General features: G+C 44.1%; 3 protein-coding genes and 1 long non-coding RNA gene across 11 annotated transcripts in view; 2 read left to right on the forward strand and 2 right to left on the reverse strand.

Annotated features, from left to right (window-relative positions):
- LOC309516642 (integrin alpha-X-like) overlaps positions 1-4201 on the forward strand; it is a 39775-nt gene extending 35574 nt beyond the window's left edge. For both annotated transcript variants that reach the window (XM_082195403.1, XM_082195404.1), the window contains 5 exons: positions 1079-1165; positions 1308-1421; positions 1765-1857; positions 2048-2158; positions 2417-4201. In XM_082195403.1, coding sequence (XP_082051529.1) covers positions 1079-1165; positions 1308-1421; positions 1765-1857; positions 2048-2158; positions 2417-2533 — 522 coding nt within the window. In that variant the 3' untranslated portion in view covers positions 2534-4201. The remainder of the gene's footprint in view (positions 1-1078; positions 1166-1307; positions 1422-1764; positions 1858-2047; positions 2159-2416) is intronic.
- Positions 4202-4520: 319 nt separating this feature from the next.
- COX6A2 (cytochrome c oxidase subunit 6A2) lies at positions 4521-6030 on the reverse strand. Its single transcript, XM_082195411.1, has 3 exons — positions 5811-6030; positions 5062-5204; positions 4521-4729 (listed from the first exon to the last, which is right to left on the reverse strand). The coding sequence occupies exons 1-3, from the start codon at positions 5902-5904 to the stop codon at positions 4637-4639; spliced, it is 330 nt and encodes a 109-aa protein (XP_082051537.1). The 5' UTR covers positions 5905-6030; the 3' UTR covers positions 4521-4636.
- Positions 6031-6169: 139 nt separating this feature from the next.
- Positions 6170-7948, forward strand: LOC309516649. The gene is made up of 2 exons (XR_014212954.1): positions 6170-6962; positions 7162-7948. It is a non-coding gene; the product is annotated as an uncharacterized lncRNA (long non-coding RNA).
- The window catches only part of LOC309516643 (integrin alpha-X-like), a 33713-nt gene continuing 21725 nt past the window's right edge, over positions 7299-19286 (reverse strand). For 5 of the 7 annotated variants that reach the window (XR_014212948.1, XR_014212949.1, XR_014212950.1 and 2 more), the window contains 15 exons: positions 18287-18435; positions 17103-17234; positions 16264-16337; positions 15261-15402; positions 15019-15132; positions 13850-13929; positions 13518-13601; positions 13267-13345; positions 12448-12555; positions 12161-12235; positions 11477-11590; positions 11223-11315; positions 10428-10538; positions 8384-9266; positions 7299-7887 (listed from right to left, as the gene is read on the reverse strand). Coding sequence is in view for 2 of the 7 variants with exons in the window: in XM_082195406.1 (XP_082051532.1) it covers positions 9132-9266; positions 10428-10538; positions 11223-11315; positions 11477-11590; positions 12161-12235; positions 12448-12555; positions 13267-13345; positions 13518-13601; positions 13850-13929; positions 15019-15132; positions 15261-15402; positions 16264-16337; positions 17103-17234; positions 18287-18435 (1490 nt within the window). In the remaining 5 variants the exon portion in view is untranslated. The remainder of the gene's footprint in view (positions 7888-8383; positions 9267-10427; positions 10539-11222; positions 11316-11476; positions 11591-12160; positions 12236-12447; positions 12556-13266; positions 13346-13517; positions 13602-13849; positions 13930-15018; positions 15133-15260; positions 15403-16263; positions 16338-17102; positions 17235-18286; positions 18436-19286) is intronic. The other 2 variants (XM_082195406.1, XM_082195405.1) reach the window with 2 other exon arrangements.

Consider the following 19286-nt stretch of genomic DNA (forward strand, 5'->3'; position numbering starts at 1 on the left):
AATTGGCTGGAAATTCAAGGGGGACAAAGAAGAAGAAGAAGAAGAAGAGTTTGGATTTGATATCCCGCCTTTCACTCCCTTTAAGGAGTCTCAAAGCGGCTAACATTCTCCTTTCCCTTCCTCCCCCACAACAAACACTCTGTGAGGTGAGTGGGGCTGAGAGACTTCAAAGAAGTGTGACTGGCCCAAGGTCACCCAGCAGCTGCATGTGGAGGAGCGGAGACGCGAACCCGGTTTCCCAGATTACGAGACTACCACTCTTAACCACTACACCACACTGGCTCTCAAAGAAAATACCCCTCCACATACCACATCAATTTATGTCTCTCTTTCAATAGAGGAGTGTATATCCAGAGTGGGCCATCTCCTTCTCCATGTTCTAGCGGCAGGGCTCATTCAGCAAGCTCCTTTTGTATGAATGAAGCCCCTCCCAGTTTCAATCCTGCCTATTCAGTTCCTGTGCTAGATTTGAGTGAGATTTAATTGGAGAATCTTTTTAAAGCCATTTTGAGAGCCTTTCCAGGCTATTCTACAAGTAAATAGAGGCAAATTAGACAAAATTATGGAGGATAGCCCTGTCAATGGCTGCTGGCCATGAATGGAGAATGGATCCTCCAGGTTCAGAGGCAGTGTTGCTGACTAACAGGTGCTGGGACAAACAACAGTGGATGGCTGTTTCCATCACGGTCTACTTGTGAGTTTCCTAAAAGTACCTGACTGGCCATTGCTGGACCTGCTGTTCCTTTTATCTGATTCGTGAGAGCAAGTTTTATCTTCTTCCCTACCTGCTGGTTCCATGGTCACAACCAAAGAATTAAAATCTGCTCTCTACTCATAAGCATGAACAGTGTCAGACTTCCATTGCTGCTTAACACGCCTCTTCCCACTGTCATTCTCAGTACAGTTGAACCATGCTACCTAACCTGTGTTAAGAGATATTCTGCATGTGCCCTGAGCCTTGAACTAGGATACTTGTTTAGACAAACAGTGTGGAAATACATGAATTACAAGTGAAAGGCTTCTGTGATGGCTATTTTTAGCCCCTTACACATATGAAATTTGCTTTCCCTTTCCCTAGATGAACCACCTAGCTCAGTGTGCCCCTGAAGCAGACACCCAAGGGGCCAAGGATTTTGTGGCAGAACTAAGAAAGAATTCCATTCTGGTGAGTACATCCCCATTGTAAAGTACATCCCCTTATTTCAGAAGCACCTGGACTGGGTGACTCTGGGGACCCCTTTAGGTTAAGGGGTAGCTATACTCAGCATCAACACTTTATCTGAGGATATACTTGCACCTCCTTCCAGGACTGCTCTGTGGCCGTCTGTAAAACGATCCGGTGCAACATTCCATCCCTGGGGCAGAAGCAACCACTGGAGTTCAGCATCAAGGGGAAGATGGGATTCCAATGGGTCTCCCAGGTATGAAGGCCACTGCTGGGGCTTTATTGGTGCAGGGGTGGGAAGGTCATGTAAGATGTTAACATGCTTCTGTGCAGCACACCCAAACCAGCTGCATCTTTGGGTGCAGCCATTCTATGAACCCCAGGAACTCTTCTTCAGTGGTGACGAGACTTCTCAACAGAACCCTCACCAAATGACATTTCCTAGGATTCTTTGGGGGACCCCATGACAATACGTTATACAAATAATTTAAGTTGCTGTATAGTAGATATTCTCACAGTCAGTTTTGGATCCCTTCTTGGTGAAATCTTTCAGGAGAATACCTTTCCCACCTCTGAGAGGGTTTGTCTCTGTCTTTCAGACCCAGCAGAAGAAAGTGACCCTGGTGAGCTCAGCAAAGATTTCTTATGATGAGAAAATATATACCCAGAAAGAGGGCCTTCCACAGAATCAGGTAATGATGGGTCAAAAGGAGACACACTGTCCAAAGGCCATAGCTAGGAGCCAGGACATCTCCAGATGTTGTCTAGAAGGAGCTGGGAAGGAGTTAGCATTCCAGGCTACCTTTTGTAGCTCTGGATAAGGCACGGTTCAAATGACGTCACCAGGTTCTCCCTCTCAGTTTTTCCCCTCTTACCCTGTAGGCGAATACTGTGGTGGAATTCCTGGAGCCTTACAACTACCTTCCTGTTATCATTGGCAGCAGTGTGGGGGGACTCATTCTTCTTGCCCTGATTGCTGTTGTTCTTTACAAGGTGAGGACTGACATTTAGAAGTATGCTTATAAGTGAGGGGAGGGCCTTTGGGAGTAACTTTGGCCCACATCAAACACACACAAGTAGGGAGATGGCTGGGGCAGAAAGCTGCCACACCTAAGTGGGGGTGCCTAGTGTACAAACGTGGTCTATACTTGTTTCATTGATTCTTCTGATGCCATTTACCCATTACCCCCAGGATGAGCAAACCCTTCATCTGAATTTTCTCTCTGTGTGTGTTTCTTCCCTTCTTTCCAGGTTGGCTTCTTCAAACGACAGTACAAACAAATGATGGAGGCAGGAGATGGTGAGGTGGCGGGATCCCCACAACAAGACAGTGGTGCTGGCCCCAGTTCTGCTGCTACTAAAGGATAGCCAATCCCACAACCCATGCCTTCTATAGGTTATTTTATAGTATGCCCACAATAATCAAATGGACTGAACAAGATGAGATAATTGCTCCGGAACATAACTGAGGTCTGCTTCATAGATTGCAGTTTCCTTAAATAGAAAGAAGTTTGATGGTAGAAAATGACCGTCGCATGTATCACAGTTGCTCACATGCTGAGTTATGTTGGGGGGTATGTATGTGTGCACACAGATAAATATGTACATGTGACCTATGCAGGCGTCTCCCCACTTACATGGGGGTTACATTCCCAGGTACCGTGCATGTATATACAGTCATACCTCGGGTTACAGCCGCTTCAGGTTGCGTTTTTTCAGGTTGCAGACCGCTGAAACCTGGAAGTACTGCAGACAGGCAGACGCGGGTTGTGAACACTGCAGGTTGCGAATGTACATTCTTCATGGATCACGTTCGCAACCCGAGCGTCCACTGTACGTGAAATCATGTGTAGTGGGAAACAGCATCTAAAAAGCGGAACTCCACTAAAAAGCCATGAAAATTACTCCCTCCAAACCTCCTTTCTCAAACTCCAATTCTCCAAGGCCTCAAAGATCAGTGCAAGGGCTTATGGAATTACTAGCTATTTTCCCACTATTTTCGTGCCATTTTTGCAGTTTTTCTGTTCTTTTCAGGCCATTTTTGCTCTGTTCACACATTTTTGCAGTTTAGATTAATTAATTTAATTGTTTCCCGAAACTTCACATGTTCATGCACAAGTCAAACATGCATCAGTGGAGAAATGCCTGTACCAGGAATGGACAACTTGTGGTCCTCTAGCTGTTGCTGAATAGCTCCCTGATGGGAGTTGGAGTGTAACGCCAGGTGGAGGACCACAGGTTCCCCACTCCTGACGTACACAGTGTCCTACAAAAAAGTCCTTTTTATGCAGGAAAATATGCCTATCATGGCTTTGAAAGCTAGGGACCTTGCTTCTAATCCCTATGTCTATGGGCTGGTTAAGTTCAGTCATACGTTGCAGCCGTGTGAGAAAGAGTGCCTTATGTTTGTAGCACATCCAGCAATACACCTGTGGTAAAATGTTATTGTCCTTATAAACGTAGCAGACTGAAAAGAATGTGAACAGCAGCATCTTAGCTGCTGGAAGGGAGACTGAACCAAATTTATGTGGTCAAGGGGTGAGGCATAAGTGTCTTGCACAGTTCCTTCTCAATCTTCCATAGCAATTATTCATTGGTCCCTGCCCTTGTACTCCAGATATAACTATCTCTACCCCCAAATTCTCCCAGCGTTTGCAAAAAGAAAGGGGAGAGGTTTTGAATAAATGGATCATGGAAGAAAAAAAAGGGCAAATATCTGCAAATGCACTTATTACCCATAAATTAATCCTGGCCCTGGGTTTTAAGATCTCAGGCACAGCATTTAGATGAAATGCTTTTAGGTGAAATGCTGGGATTTTTCTGCCTGGGGACCATGTTCCCTTACTGGAGATAGATGTATCAGATTGTTCCTCCTGCAGCTTAATCTGCTGTGCAAACAGTTGCTGCCTGAAGAAGTCTCGTGGTTGGTTGTTTCTTTCATTCACAGTTATGCTGCATCTTGGACTTGGTATGTGGATATAAATTTATAACTATCAACATTAAAAAAAGAATTACATGATGCAAATTTGAGCAAAATACACATGAATTAATCCAGGTCTTTAGGAACTGTAAACAAAGGAAGCACAGCAATGCAAGCAAGATCAGCTGCAATCCTGACAGATTTTTCACTGTTAATTGGCTATCAGGACTTCTTCAGGGGTGGGGTTGAACATCTCAAGGCTAACTAACCTCAGCAGCCCTGGCTGAAAGCTATCATCTAAAGCACTAGGCATCAACTGTTTCCCAGCTGACCTCTTTTCCCTGAAAATTTGGCAGAAGAACAACACTCCCCCCCCACACACACACATTTCCCCAAACTGCCTCCAATACAATACAATTTGAAATACCAAGAAAGTGCTCCACCCATCAAAATGAGATTTTATTATCCCTGGAAACCTGTCTCAAAGCAGTAATAAAGTTATACAGGGGTATATGCCTCCTTGTCCCCCCGTAAGAGAGAATGGCAGTGGTTCAGTGGTGGCTGCCTCCTTCATAACCTGTGGGCAGTGGGTTGGTGTGAGGGTTATGAAAGAAGGTGTGATTTCCATCACCCCAGGGGAAAGGCTGAAAAAGAAGGAGAGAGAAAGAGAACTGAGGGCTAGATTGCCAGTACCCCCCTTCCATCTATTTATTTTTTAAATTGCATACCCCTTAATATAATGAAGACAATCATTACAATGATATTTTTTAAAGCAGCTAGCACAGTATGATGTAAAATAGCAGACAACTAAAACCATAGAATAAAAACCAAAGTCAGCTGACATTTTAAAAGACTAAACAATAATTCACATGGTGTCCTTTGAGTATCAATATCCCAAGCCACATAGCTTGACCTATCTGTTTTGGAAAATGATTCCCCCTAATCCATTATCAGAACTCTCCTGCTTAATTCTTACCTTTGATCGGAGGCGCAGGTGATGATATGGGATGAACTCAGGTGGTTCATGCGGGTGATTTGCTTGTTGCAGATAGACATTCAACATGCAGACACCCACTCCAGGAAGTGCCACCACAAAGGACAAGATTTTCCATGTTCGCACTGCATCACAAATAGGAAAAAGAAAGGATAATCCCAAATGCAAAGCATAAACTGCAGCAGATGGCATTGGTGTGGTGTTGTGGCATCCACTTCCTTGGAGCAACACAATGCCTCCTTGTGTTATCCTGAGCCACTGGCACATTTTGATTCTCAGGGGGCAAGTACCCTCTGCCCAGTACCTACTCTATGATCTGCTGTTGCACAGTGCCCTCTAACAGACAAATAAGGTCATTCTCAAGGTCCCTTTCTTTGCTGTCCTTTTTTGTGGAAAACAGATCAGATACCAAAACACCGGCATCTTTCCAAGAGCACAAACCCAGAGGGAAAACAATGGGGTAGTACATTTCAGTTAATTGGCCGGGGGGGTGTAGAGAAAGGGGCACTTATAGAACTAGATAGTGGAAGATGCCATCACTTTAATATGTACTTAGCTTCCTAGGACAGAAACTTCACCAAACCTCATAGGGACCCCAATCCAAAAGGCATATGCTAATACATAACCATTAAGATAAAAGAAAGAATAAATAGGTAGCAATCGTGACCTAAGAACATGGTGCTGCTCAACAATTTATGCTATTGGCCTTGTCTTTTACTGAATTCACTTACCACCTGACCCATCACCGTGGTGCCCACTAGCAGCTGCTGTGGCAAGATTTCGTCCCTGGGCCAGCAGTCGTGTGGCCCTCCACCAGGGAATCATGTGTGAAGCCAAGGACGTCTGAGGTTGTCAACAATAAAGGTCTCTCCTCGTCGGGCTGGTTGGTCTCTCTTCACTCTCCTGTGTTTAAGGCCTTCCTGCACACTCCCTACACCACAGCCCTCTCCTCCCCTTTTCCAGACCTGACAGTTATGCCCATCTGACCATGCTTGGCCAATCAATCTGAGAGACAAACATAGCCCAGCTTGAATATTATCCAGGAAGGCCATCGACTAACACATGTTTAAAGACCGAGGTCTCAATACCCTTGGCTTGAGGCCCAGGAACCAACCAACCTCTTCTCCCCACCCTTGGATTCCTGGCGTCTATTTATAGCTATACTCAATGCAAATGCAGACTGCCCAGTCTTCAGAGGGTGTCTAGCAGGGAATACTCTAGTTGTGTTAATAAGATAAGAATGGGGCTACTATAAGTAACATATGACAAAGTATGTGCTGAAATTTAACTTAAGTCTTATATCAAATTGAAATTTGGTGTTTGAGATAGTATGACATTTTTTGCAGAATTCTGACATGTTTCCCTAAACACTGTTACTTCCATCTAGGCTGGCTGAGCATGGGCTTCCTCACTTTGACAGATTTATTTCCCTACCATGCTTTGCTTTTAGTTGTCCACCAGAGCCTAGCTCTCCCTTTTTCTAAACCTTTAAGAACCCAGACTTATCCCATTCCTGCCTTCAGATCTCTCTTCACTGCCAACTATGTGACTTCTACATCAGTAAAGAGCATCAAGTATTGGCAGTCGGATTCAGTGCATATTACACAGCTATGTGACACCATGAAATGAAAAGGTGCAACTTTATTCAAAGAAACCAAAACAGCTCAGACCCAGGGATCACAGGAACTCTTCCAAATGGCCTCCCACCACTCCTCTGCATCTAGCCAGTATATGACAAACATGCAGTGACATCCCTGCATGATGGCAACTCATCCACAACCCACCCAGTTCCAAAGAATGCCCTCCTGTTACCAAGGTACCAGCTCACCCACCCCACCGTACTCTACCACCCAAGCTCTGATGCCATCCTCACTCTTTAACAAGTGACACTCTTCTGGTAATGGTCACAAGAACACAACTACCGTAAATCTAGATTCCACCATAAAACCACTGGATAATTCTTCTAAATAAATGAACATTTTAAAGTAACCAACCTTTTGCTTCAAATGTAACCTTTAAAAAAAGGAAAGAAGGAAGAAAGAAAGGTATTTGAGCCAAAACACATGGGGCAATAAAAAAAAGCATCCTTTCTATCATCTTTGAAATATATTTCTCTACAACCCTGTAGCATAGTCCCATGGCAATATCCCTGTTGCAATATTCTGTTGCAACAGAAACAGTGTGTGGCATCTTAAAGACTAACACATAACAACGTAAACTTCTGTGGGCTAGAGTTTAATAAAACTGGAAACAATGGGGAGGGGGTGATTTTCCAAGTTTGTTTGTTGTTTTTTTCAAATCAGTTTTTAATTACCTTATTTTAGCATTTTGAGATGTATTTCTCTTTTTCACACTGCTGAATGCTTCCGTTTTGTGTAAGGTTGTCTCTAGGGGTTGACAAATCTGTCAATTTTGATTTCTCTTCAGTTTCTTCTTTTTTACTTATAAAAATAATTTGATACTGCTATTTATAAAAAATAGAGTTGTTTACAACAATTGTACACAAAAACAATACAATTCAAGTTGTTAAATTTGCCACACTTCCACATCACTTTGCAGTAATTTTTTAAAAGACAGTCCTCATGGAAATTCATCAGCATTTTAATCCAAATTTCCCCTACTATATATTTTTGCAAGCAGTTTCCCCATATATTTTACATATTATTTCATTAGTATATGCATTTGCTACATGCTTTCCAATAATACACACTTTTTTTAGTCAGAAGACTATATCACAAAATTCGGGGAAGGGCAAATTTTGAAGGCTAGCTGTGCTGTGATTCATGCATTGTTTCAGAAACTGAATTACTGAATTTTTCGCCCCATAGGGCGCACCGGCCCATAGGATGCACCTAGTTTTTTTGGGGGGGGAATTATTTCCCCTCCAGGTGCGGGGCTGGGGCGGGGGAAGCCCGAGCTTCCCCTAACCCCAGCCCCCAGAACAGGCTGCTATCTGCTAGCCGTGGGAGAGCTGCGCGAAGCCCAAAGCTTGGGGCGTGCTGAGCTCAGTGCGCCCCAAGCTTCTGGGTGCAGGCAAGCTCTCCGCTAGCCCTGGAAGAGCTGCGCGAAGTCGTGCAGCCCTCCCATGGCTTGTAGAGAGCTGCGCTAAGCCCGAAGCCTGGGGGCGCTTAGCTCAGTGCGCCCCCAGGCTTCGGGTGCAGGCACCCCTCCCCAAGCCGTGGGAGAGCTGCGCGAAGTCGCTCTCCAGCCTTCAGCGAAAGCCTGCATTCACCCCATAGGACGCACACACATTTCCCCTTCATTTTTGGAGGGGAAAAGGTGCGTCCTATAGGGCGAAAAATACGGTAGGTTCACATGAAACAGCAAACCAAACCAAGTTTCTCCCTCAACTCTAATTGTCCACACCACTATCTCTTACTTTTCCCCTCAAAAACCCACAGTACCAGCATAATATTTCTCAGCTTCAAATACAACCACTGCTTTCAATTCCCTTAATCATTGTACTGCCTAAATGAAAACATGCTATCAAGGACACTGAAGACTCCATTACTCCCCTTTCAATAGCCTTTGGATGAAAAATTGTTCAAGAGAATCCTAGTTTGACATCCTCAATAACATTTTTGCAGCACAATTGAAGTCGCCTTCCAATTCTATCAGCCCACAGGATTAGGTGTAAATTTGTGCTAGAAATGTGGCACATTATGCTGGGGATAAACTGTAATACTGTGGTCCTTTTTTGTATCCAGTCTGCTGAAGGGGTAAAAGAAGAATCTCTTTGGTTAAGGAGAAATGTCACAAGACATGATGATTGTCAAGAGCTTAGATGTCTTTTAAAGGAGGGGGAGGATTCACAGGAAATAAGGCTATCAAAGAGCTGCAATGGATCCTCTGAATCCCAGTCACTAGGGAGCAACAATGGGGGGAAATCTATTGCCTCCAAGACCTGTTTGTCTCAGAAGCATCTGGATGACCACTATGGGAAACTAGACATTTGGTCAGGTCCTGGAAGGCTCTTCTTATGTCCTTAAAATGGGCTTTTGAGGGTTACCTTCCCCAGAGTATCAAAAAGCCGCAGAGGAACAGGAGGTTTATTAGTAGACAGTGTCTTTGCTGGGAGAAGAGGTGTCTAGGTCTTGAGGGGTGGGTTGTGAGGCGGGATCTGCAGCTTCGTCACCAGCCCCAGCCTCAGTAAGCATCTGCTTATATTGGCGCTTGAAGAACCCAACCTAGAAGGAAAGAAAGGAGCAGGGAGCAAGTGAAAGAGAAGAATAATGTTACATTTCACTCTTGTAGAAATATAGTGCTTTATTTCTGAGATTGTGGCATAGAAATCATACCCTTTGATTGCAGCAGAAGCCATTTGCCTCCCACCCACCTGGGATTACCCCACTGAGGAGAGGAAAGCACTCTGAACATGCTCAAGAAGCACATGCTTTCTGTTGTCACTTCATAAACAGAAATGCAGGCATTACCAGCCTTTTGGGACCTTTACAAATGAAAGAAACTGTCATGGGCTGCACACACACACCACAATTTACTCTATTGGCTATACTAAACTGCTGCTTTTAAGCCTAATTTCAGTGAGGGGGGCAGGCATAGCAGACCATTTTGGAGTTAGGGAAGGCTTTTGTAGATGCCTGTGGGCACCACATTGCTGGTTGCCACATTGTTGGTTGTCCCCCAAGCTGGTGAGGCTCACTTGATTCAGTGTTAAATTGAGTAGTGTCAACAGCCCAGCCCTGTGGAATGCACCTTCTATATTAACCTTTAAAGTTTTGCTGAATACTTTTCTTTGCCACCAGGCTTATGCAGACAATTAAGAAAAACATATTCTGTAAAAGTTACAGATAGGTAGCCGTGTTGGTCTGCCATAGTCAAAATAAAAAAATTCCTTCCAGTAGCACCTTAAAGACCAACTAAGTTAGTTCTTGGTATGAGCTTTCGTGTGCATGCACACTTCTTCAGATACATCTTCAGATGCACACTTCTTCAGATACACACTTCTTCAGATACACACGTGTGTATCTGAAGAAGTGTGCATGCACACGAAAGCTCATACCAAGAACTAACTTAGTTGGTCTTTAAGGTGCTACTGGAAGGAATTTTTATATTCTGTAAAAGTTAGTTGATGACCTGTGGTTTTCCTTTTTTTAAAGTGTGTGTACACACACACGCACATTGTAAACCACCTCAATTTTTTTTAAATGAAATCGCAGTATAAACAAATAAATATGACACATATGTGAACCTGACATCTTATGTCAGGTGGGTGTGGTTTGCCGAAAATGGCCTCACAGACCAAATTCAGAAGCCTTACAAACCTTCCCCACATCTGGATTAAGACCTCCTTCGCTTCTCATTAGATTCCCCCTGCAACTCTGCCTCACCTTGTAGAGGACTGCAGCAATGACAGCAAGAAGGACAAGCCCCGCAATGGCACTGCCAATGATCGCAGGCAGGTAGTTGTAGAGCTCTATTCGTTCCACCATGGTCTGCACCTGGGTGGGAAGAAAGTGAACAGAACCAGACTAACCAAGACATCCTGATGTCATCCTCTAACCCAAGTGCTGGGGCGAGTGGGAGGCCAGAGGTCCAGCTGCCTGTTTTCTGCTCTTATTCCCTCCCTCCCTCCCTTAGTCCAATGGTAGACATCTCTAGCAGAAAAACCCAGGAGTTTAGACCCCAGCTATAAGCACTGGGTGATGCTGTGCTCCCCCTGCCCTGAAAGCAGCATCATATCCTTATAGTTCAGAGTCTAAAGATGTCTAAAGACGGCCAGTATTTTGCAGGAGGGATTAAAACACATACCAAAATGTAAGGTTTGCACAACTGAAGTGGATTAAAGGGTTTTGTTGCCCTAGCGCAACAAATCCACTTCCAAAAAATACTGGACTTTTTGTGGTTTGGAAACTGATGGGGAACTGCATTGGAAAGTGTTGGGCAAACAACTGATTACTGGGAAGATGCATAAACACTACAAAAGCAAATCAAGATTAATGCAGAATGAATACTTGCCATATCACAAATGTTCAGTAAAACCACTGTTTAACTCTCGAATGTTCAGTGCCTAACCACTGCATAAGCTTTGTGCAAGCAAATCAGAATGAAGGATGAATAAGCAGGTTATCTGAGGAAGTCCTAAAATTAACTAAGTGCACCACTGCCCCTCCCCCCCCCATTACCTGGGCCTGTGCAAAGCCTTCCTTCTGTGTGTATTTTTTCTCATCATAGGAAATCTGTGCCATGCTCACCAAGACAACTTTCTTCTGCTGGATCTGGGGAAGAGAGAGCAATTCCTTCTGAGAGAGGCAAATCCCTTGTCAGGCACTGACAAGCTGCTGACCAGCAGAGCAAATTAACATTTTGCAGGTCACAAAAAAAAATTGCGTTGTTGTTGTTGTTTTTTAAAAAAAACCATCAATGGCAACCTCTATACCTGAGATGCCCACTGGAAACTGACATCCCCCTTGATCCTGAATTCCAGCGGCTCCCGTGTCTTCAGTGACAAAATGTCACAACGGATTATCTTGCAGGAGGCTACAGAGCAGTCCTGAGAGAGGTGGAAAGATAAACTGGGGTGAGCAAGGCCAAAGGGAAAACTCACTGCTGAGCAGATATATCTTCAGCCAGTATGCAGCATGGCAATTCAACATCCTGAAAACATCTACTTTCTTTTTATTAAAGAAGTTTCTAGCCACCATAGTTCCGAGGATGGTCTCTGCTGTTATTATAATATGCTGCTTTAATCCCATTCTTCCTCCAAGGAGTTGTCTCTCCACTCCTGTTATCATCCCAACAGTTCTGTGAGGCAGGTTAGACTGAAAGAGAGTAGCTGGCCCAAGATCATTCAGAAAGTTTCATGGCTGAGTGAGGATCTGAATCCAGACTTCCCTAGCCCTAGTTAAACCCATCTAAACACAACATCACACTAGCTCTAGATAGCTAGGAGCTTCAAGTCCTGCTTTTGGGCTTCCCACAGGCATTAGCTGGCTACTTTGAGAACAGGCATTAGCTGGATGGAAGGGGCCAGTGATCTGATCTGGCAGGGCTCTTCTTGTGTTCTTTTATATACAACGGATGTAGGTGATCCTGGGGAGAGGCTGCAGTATGCTAAACTCACCAGAAGGGGGAGGTCCTTTGTCACTGGGAAATCTTTGGTGCCAGCACTTTCTTTCTCCAAGACACACTTGGCAAACTGAGAATGTGGGAAAAGAGACAGTTTAAATAATCAACCTTCCTTCTTGGAGGTCCTAGGTTCAAGCCAGCCCCACATCTGGCAGGCTGGGAGTAGGACATGGCATGCTTTACCTATTTCCCCAACAAGATAAATAGGTGAGCAGAGGCACTTCATTAGAGATTAGGGGTATTATACATTGGGGTGGTTAGAGAATGAGCAGATAATTATACCTGGGAAGAGACAACCTGAGACACATTCCACACCTGGATCCCTTTCAGTTTTACAGGGATCTGAAATGTCACAGAGATGGGGACATTTCGTTGACGGAGATTTTTCACCTGAAAGTGAAATAGACACTGTTCAAGGCAGACAGAACACACCATGGGTCCTGGATGTCTTCTTCCACCCCACTCAGTACCATTTGAAACCCGGGCAGTGCCCAGCTCCCTCCCATTCTCCCTGTGTCCCCATCAGGCACAGCCACCCTGGGTCAACCCATGGACCACACCAGATCTAGTCCCAAATTAGTTTGGGGGCAGAGTTAAAGCTTAATTAGTGGTCAGAAGACTAATTAAGCATATGGCCGACAGGGGAGAGGACCCAGTGCCCTTTTCCAAGCAGCTTCTTCTGCAGGGAATTCTCAGTACCCCAACCAAAGTCATTTCCAGGTAGTCTGTTTATTTAGCATTCGTCCTGACTGGTTTGCACCAAGTCTGATTTGGGGAAGAAGCAGGTTTGTTGCACAAGAACCCCAAATCAACTTTCATTAAGCAACTTGAATTTGCCAGTATATGACTGAATCTCACTCAAAAATAGTGACAGACCAGAAGCACCTCAAACTACAATGCCCTGGATTATTATGGCAAGCTAAACGAATATAAAACTAATATAAGTCTACAGAAATCCTGGTTTCAAGTAACCTCACTTTTAAAGCTTTTGTTGACACCTCATTCCTGCCCATCATTCCCTTATAATTCTCTCCTTGCCTGTACCATTTTCCTCTTCCTACCAACCACCAGCCACCCTTTGCCATCCCCTTTGCCCTTCACCTCATATCGATGTTCCACGTTCTTGCTTGCATCCTCTTGGCCAGCTGTGAAGTTAATGTACTTGGTTGACTCCTCAATGCTGTGAAGATGAAAGAGAAATGAACATCCATGAGAAAAGGGACCAGGCTAGGATGGTGATGGGAAAGGGATATCTCAGAGGTAATATCCTTGTGAGTAGGAATCAGGGTTAGCTCTATTAGAGGGCACTCTACAAGCACCGCTTTACCCCCGAAACATCCATAGTTACTTACACTGTGACAATGATATACACAGCATATTTGACAGGCAACTCCGCTTCGTGAACCATATCCTTGGTGATGTTGCCACCGTTGTCACTGGGCAAGTGGAAGACAACAGATATGTTAGTTTTTTGTTTAAGGACTTGAACATCATGCACTATTTCATCATGCTCTGCTTCATATTAGTGTTTCCATCATGTACTACATCGAGCACCACTGCCCTGTCACAATGCAGCCAGATCTGTTTCACACTCTCTCCCCTCCAAACCCAACGTGCCCCTTACATTGTAAGAAACATGGGGTCCACATTAGGCCACATAAAGCTGCAAAACTGTGAGCATCACCTGTTGGCACTGGCCATGATCCGCAGAGTGTCCCCTAGATCAGCATCTGGGGAGACGTCAAATGTGGCAATGAAGATAACCTGCAATACACCAACATATGTTATGATTTCTTATTTCTACATGTGAAGGTTTATATGTATGGAGGGCTTTCCTTAGAGAAGGTAGTCTATACCTGGACTGCCCTTAACACATGAACCTGCAATACTTTGAGTGAGACCACCGACACATCTAGGCTAATCTTGCCTACTCTAGCTGGCAGCAGCTTCTGAGGGGGAGATTTATTCACCCTATCCTGCTGCCAGCATGGTGTAGTGGTTAAAGTGCTGGACTAGGACCTGTCAGACCAGGGGTCAAATCCCCACTCAGCCATGAAACCCACTGGCCAATCACTGCTCTTCCAGCCTAAACTACGGTATTTCACAGGATTGTTGTAAAGATAAAATCGAGAAGGGGAGAAGTGTACATGGCACCATGACCTCTTTGGAGACAAAAGGTGGAATATACTGATAACAACCATCACCACAACAACAATAATAAATATATATCCTGAAGATTGAACCTATGACTCAGTGTACCACTCATGCTGTTCTATGACCTTCGTTTGCCTCTACTTTTTTGCAAAGCAGCAGTAAGTTTTATTTATTGGATCTGATTTTCAGGTTGGAGGGTTTGTCGGAGGGGTAGCAATATTGAGTTAAAAATACTTCTTTTTTCCTTTTTTGGGGGGCAATTATTAAAATCATCTTCAATGACATTTCAATCTCTCTTTTAAGAGAATCAGGCCGTTATTTCCACACTGAACAAAAAACAACAACTCCCTGCACATAGACTAGTGCATCAGGTAACGGTAAAGGACCCCAGGGTGGTTAAGCCCAGTCAAATTCGACTATGAGGTGTGGCGCTTAACTCCGCTTTCAGGCTGAGGGAGTCAGCATTTGTCCACTGACAGGTGGTTAGGCAACAACCCTTTCCCTTAACATGCTAACTTTCCACAGGCAGTTGAGCTTAGACTTAGAGGGAGCATTTAATCATGCAATGTCCTCTGACATGCTACAATTCCAGAAGGACAGCTGTTTTGTTTTTGTTTGTTTCTCTCAATGTGACAGTTAGCCTTAAGGTAGCGCTTATGAACACATCTTGTGGCATTGAATTCAAAGAATATAATATACCTTTGCTTTACTGTAGAAAATTGGGTGATTGACATTGCAGGTGGTGTTCCTGCTGACATCTTCTTCAGACGCAGTAACTGAATGGCACTTAACACTCACGACCCTCCTACTGAGCTGAGAGAGGGTGGGGCATTCATCATTTATGAATGGATCCAGACAATAATTCCCAAGCAGCCCCCATCCCTCCACCTGCTCACTGTCCCTGCTCTTCCCCATGCCTGCATCCCTACTGCTTTGCTCACCTGTGGTAAAGTGACCTTGCGGTAGGATAACCCTGCAGGGTAGAAAAAGCCCAGTGTGGTGCTGTAAGAGTCCTCTCCATGATTCTGGATGGAAGCTGTTACATTGAATTCACCAGTCAGACCTACAACTACAATGTCCAAGCTGTGTGTAGAAAAGAGGGATGTGTGCAGGATTAGAGGTCTCAGATACATAGAGATTTTCAAATATCCAAGAGATTTAGACTCCTCCTAACGACCCTGAAAACCCAGTGTTTGTAGGGAGGTTATACAATAATGAGCACTGATTCTGAATTCATCCCTGACTTATTTGTCTTCCCACTAATAATTCGTTTTACCCACACTTTAATAATGCATTTCCCCATTTCCTTCCTGACTGCATAAGGTTGTGGGGGGTTTTTTTTGGGGGGGGGAGATGTTAAGTAGATTTGTTGCACCAGAGCATTTTAATTGACATTAATTGCACCAATCTCAATTTCTATGCAGTATGTGCTTGAACTCCTCCCACAAAATACTGACAGTCTGGAGGCAATTCCCCTATGTAGTCCACTTGATTTGAAAAACAAAAATAAAACCAATACAATAAGAGGGCATGCATTAATGTTTGCAAACACCGAATATTGAGCAAACATACTAAATGTTTCATCTCATCCCACTTCATGGGCACTGATTTATTTTCTTAGAATTTCTGAGCAATACTGGGTACAAGGCCGCCAGTTACCAATGTGACAGGTGGGTGTGAAAGTTGTGTTAAAATCAACCTGGTAATGGTAAGGCAGAATATAAATCTAGTGACTGACTGGAGAAATAACTCACTCGTAGGTGAGAAATGGCAGGTCTGTGTATCCTGGAACTATTGGGGGGGGGGAATATCCCTATCACAGTAACAAAACCATGAGACAGAGAAATTAATTTTTTTGAGTCCTGATGCCCAGAAAACTACAGTAGATATATTGAAGATAATGGAGAGGCAAAACAGAAATAGAGAGAGCAAATATTTTCCTACCTTGAGAAATTAAATGAAGCTTCTAAACGGTCTTCACATTTCCCATCCGTGCCACAATTTTTCTCAAAGTGGAGCTGTAAAAGCATGCAGGTCACAACATTTTACTTTTGTAGGCACAGAAATTTTTAGTGGAGAGAAGAATTAAGCACCAAAAACCAATGATGGAACCCAGTTCCTTGGTGGATTCCTGTGTTTCACTCCCACAATCACCACCTCTTTTACATTGTTCATTTACACATGACAAACCATATCCACCCCCCCCCCTGTGCTTACACAATAGCTCAAGGCCACAAGGTTGTCTCCTAGGTGTCAGTGGCACCTAGGAGCAGTAAGCTGGGGGAAGGCGCCATGAGGACCATAATTCAGTGGGCTCACTCAACAAGGAGCAGGGATATGCAAATTGGTCTTTCAGTTTCTCATTTTTCCAGTCAAAAGTTCAGTTCTTCATATTTCCACTTCAGTTTGCCTGCCTCATCAGCAGTTAGTGTGAATTTATCCTAATATACAAATTAATGCAAACAATTTTGCCTAATATAACACAGGTTTGTATGTTATTTTCACAAATGTATGAATTTTTATTATTCCTTTACCCAAGTATTTGCATTTTTCGGGGGGGGGGGAATATGGCTGGAGAACTACATGGAAAATCTGGAGAAGTGTGGAGTTTTGAAGGATGACTATGTTTCCATTCATGAATTGTTTCAGAAAGTGTGAATTAGGCAGATTTGCCTTTCAATGCAAACAGAACTGAATTTCTTCCCCATCCTTAACTAGGAATCCTGCTATAATGTTGCTGACTCTCATATTGTAATAAAAAGACTTGGGACTGAATTACTCACCAGTGCTGTGTGGTTCTTTTCTGAGTCTTTGCTCAGGATGGGCTGTAGTGTGGGGGCTTTAGCAATGGGCTTCCCTACGAGACTGAAATTGAGCCGCAAGGTGACAGGCGTCAGAGTATCCTCAATGCAGATCTAAAAGATTGGAGCACAGAAAGAGACTTCCTTAGAATGCATACTGAATGTATACACTCTGCACAAAAATAGAGTTTCTGCATGCCAAAAATTAAGTTTCTCTTTTCATTGCATGATAATATCAGGGAAGGTCTACTTTACATATTGCTTCTGAACCAAAAAGATGTATCTGAGATAGTCAAAGGGATGCTACAAATATTTCAATTTCCCCACCAGCCCTTTTCCCCTCTGAAAAAGAAACAGAACTGAAAATAACTTGGTGGCTTTGGATTTCTCAAATTTTTACTTTTCTGTGTGGCTTTCCTGCAAGCCAGCAGAACACTGCACCAGCAATGCACTTATAAAGTGTGTGCCTCCCTAGCAGAAAGTAAACATGCAATTCCAGTACTGCACTGATATGTGCTTATATAGTAATGGATACAAGCCATCAGAGTCTGCCAAGAAATAAGGAATGACTGTATAGGATGCTCTTGGCCACATTTACAATGCTATGCTCTGTTCACCATCTAGTGGTGAAACAAATCAGAAGAACTGCTGTATCAGGTTCATCTAGTCCAACTTCTCACAGGGGCCAATCAAATGACTATGGGAAGCTCACAAGCAGGACCCATGTACAACAGTGCTCTCCCTACTCACAATTCCCACATAGATTGGAGATGAAAGACAGAGCCTCTCAAATTTAAGACACTTTCTCCAGACAACCTGTTTATTGAGCATTCATCCTCATTGGTTTGCACAAAGTCTGTGGTAAGATTATATGACGTTGGCTGTTTATGGATAATCCATTCCAACTTGTTTGCAGGGAGATTGTATGAAGTCACATCAAACAAGTGTTATTCCACACTTTCCATCACATTTTCCCATTACTACCCCTTTTTTAACAAGCGGGTCTGTTGTGTAAGGGTGCCAAATCCACTTTAACTGCGCAACTTGAATTTGCCAGGGTGCACCTGAATCCCACCTGCAAAATAGCAGATGGTCTGAACCCCCCCCCCCAATATTGCACCTCAGATATTTAAGGGAATTAACGCTGCGCATAAGGCCAAACTTACAGGCAACTCAATTGGGTGGTTCTGGCATTTATTCTCAAGGCCTATCTGAATGTTTGTAGTCAGGACTGATTTAGAGCTGAAGGTGGCTCGAATCTTTGTTCTCTCGTGGTCTAGGGCCAAAGTGTAGTACAGGTCACTAGAGATTTCACCTGAGAAAGAGAAATAAGAGGGTAGGGATTGTGGTTGGCATGAGAAAAGAAACAAGGGAGAAGTTGGGAGGGCAGGAACAGTGAAGCTCAGATCTGAGGGCAGAATGTGGCCCTCCACACCTCTGTATCTGGCCCTTGGAATATCACAAGCTACAACCTCTCACTAGCAGTGGCGGAGGAAGCCGCTTGGGCGTCTGGGGCGGCGTGCCCAGGGGCGCGGCGCACCACAGTGCCTCTAGAGTCTGCCTGCCTCCTCCCACTCAGCCGCCCACTCAAGGTACGGGATACAAGTCTCTTCCCATGTCAAGGAATCTGGGGAAGGGCAGATTACAGAGGAATGCAGCTCCCCCCCCCTTTTTTTTTTTTGGACAGAGGTTTTGTATATTTAAAAAGCAAGTAGAAGTCAGCATTAAAATTTTCCCCAGCACTAAAATTCCATGCTGGGAAAAGCTTCACATTGATTTCTGTCTTAAAGGCACAGATTCTGCCCATTGGGAGGAGAGGACAAGAATTCCCATCCTGCCACTGGCAACCCTAGATCTTCATACAGATAAGGACATCCAGGTAAGGATGGACTCAGCACCAACTGACTTGACTGTGAAGGCCAAGGAGCAGCTACCTTGAAAGTGGGGCTGGTGAGGAATACCTAGAGTTGGTGTCAGACTCTTTCTTGAATCTTTCCAGCAGGGGAAGATGAGACCCAGAATTCTACGCTATGCCGAGACAGAGAAAAGGCACATCTGAGATGGGCATCTCTTAACCTTTTCAATGTGTAGAGAGGCATGTGGCACAGTCCTCTGGATGAATGTGGTGGGATGCTTGAATTCATCTCATGACAAAAACTCCCATCA

This window comes from Podarcis vaucheri, assembly GCF_965113315.1.
Source record: "Podarcis vaucheri genome assembly, chromosome: 13".
Lineage (NCBI taxonomy): Eukaryota > Metazoa > Chordata > Lepidosauria > Squamata > Lacertidae > Podarcis > Podarcis vaucheri.

What these genes read in the sequence shown, in the direction of transcription:
- COX6A2 (XM_082195411.1), bottom strand. Translation starts at nt 5,904, where the DNA reads ATGATTCCCTGGTGGAGGGCCACACGACTGCTGGCCCAGGGACGAAAT. An exon ending in CCACGGTGATGGGTCAGGTG is followed by an intron (nt 5,205 to 5,810) that starts GTAAGTGAATTC and finishes TTTGTGATGCAG; the next exon opens with TGCGAACATGGAAAATCTTG. An exon ending in ACCTGCGCCTCCGATCAAAG is followed by an intron (nt 4,730 to 5,061) that starts GTAAGAATTAAG and finishes CTTCTTTTTCAG; the next exon opens with CCTTTCCCCTGGGGTGATGG.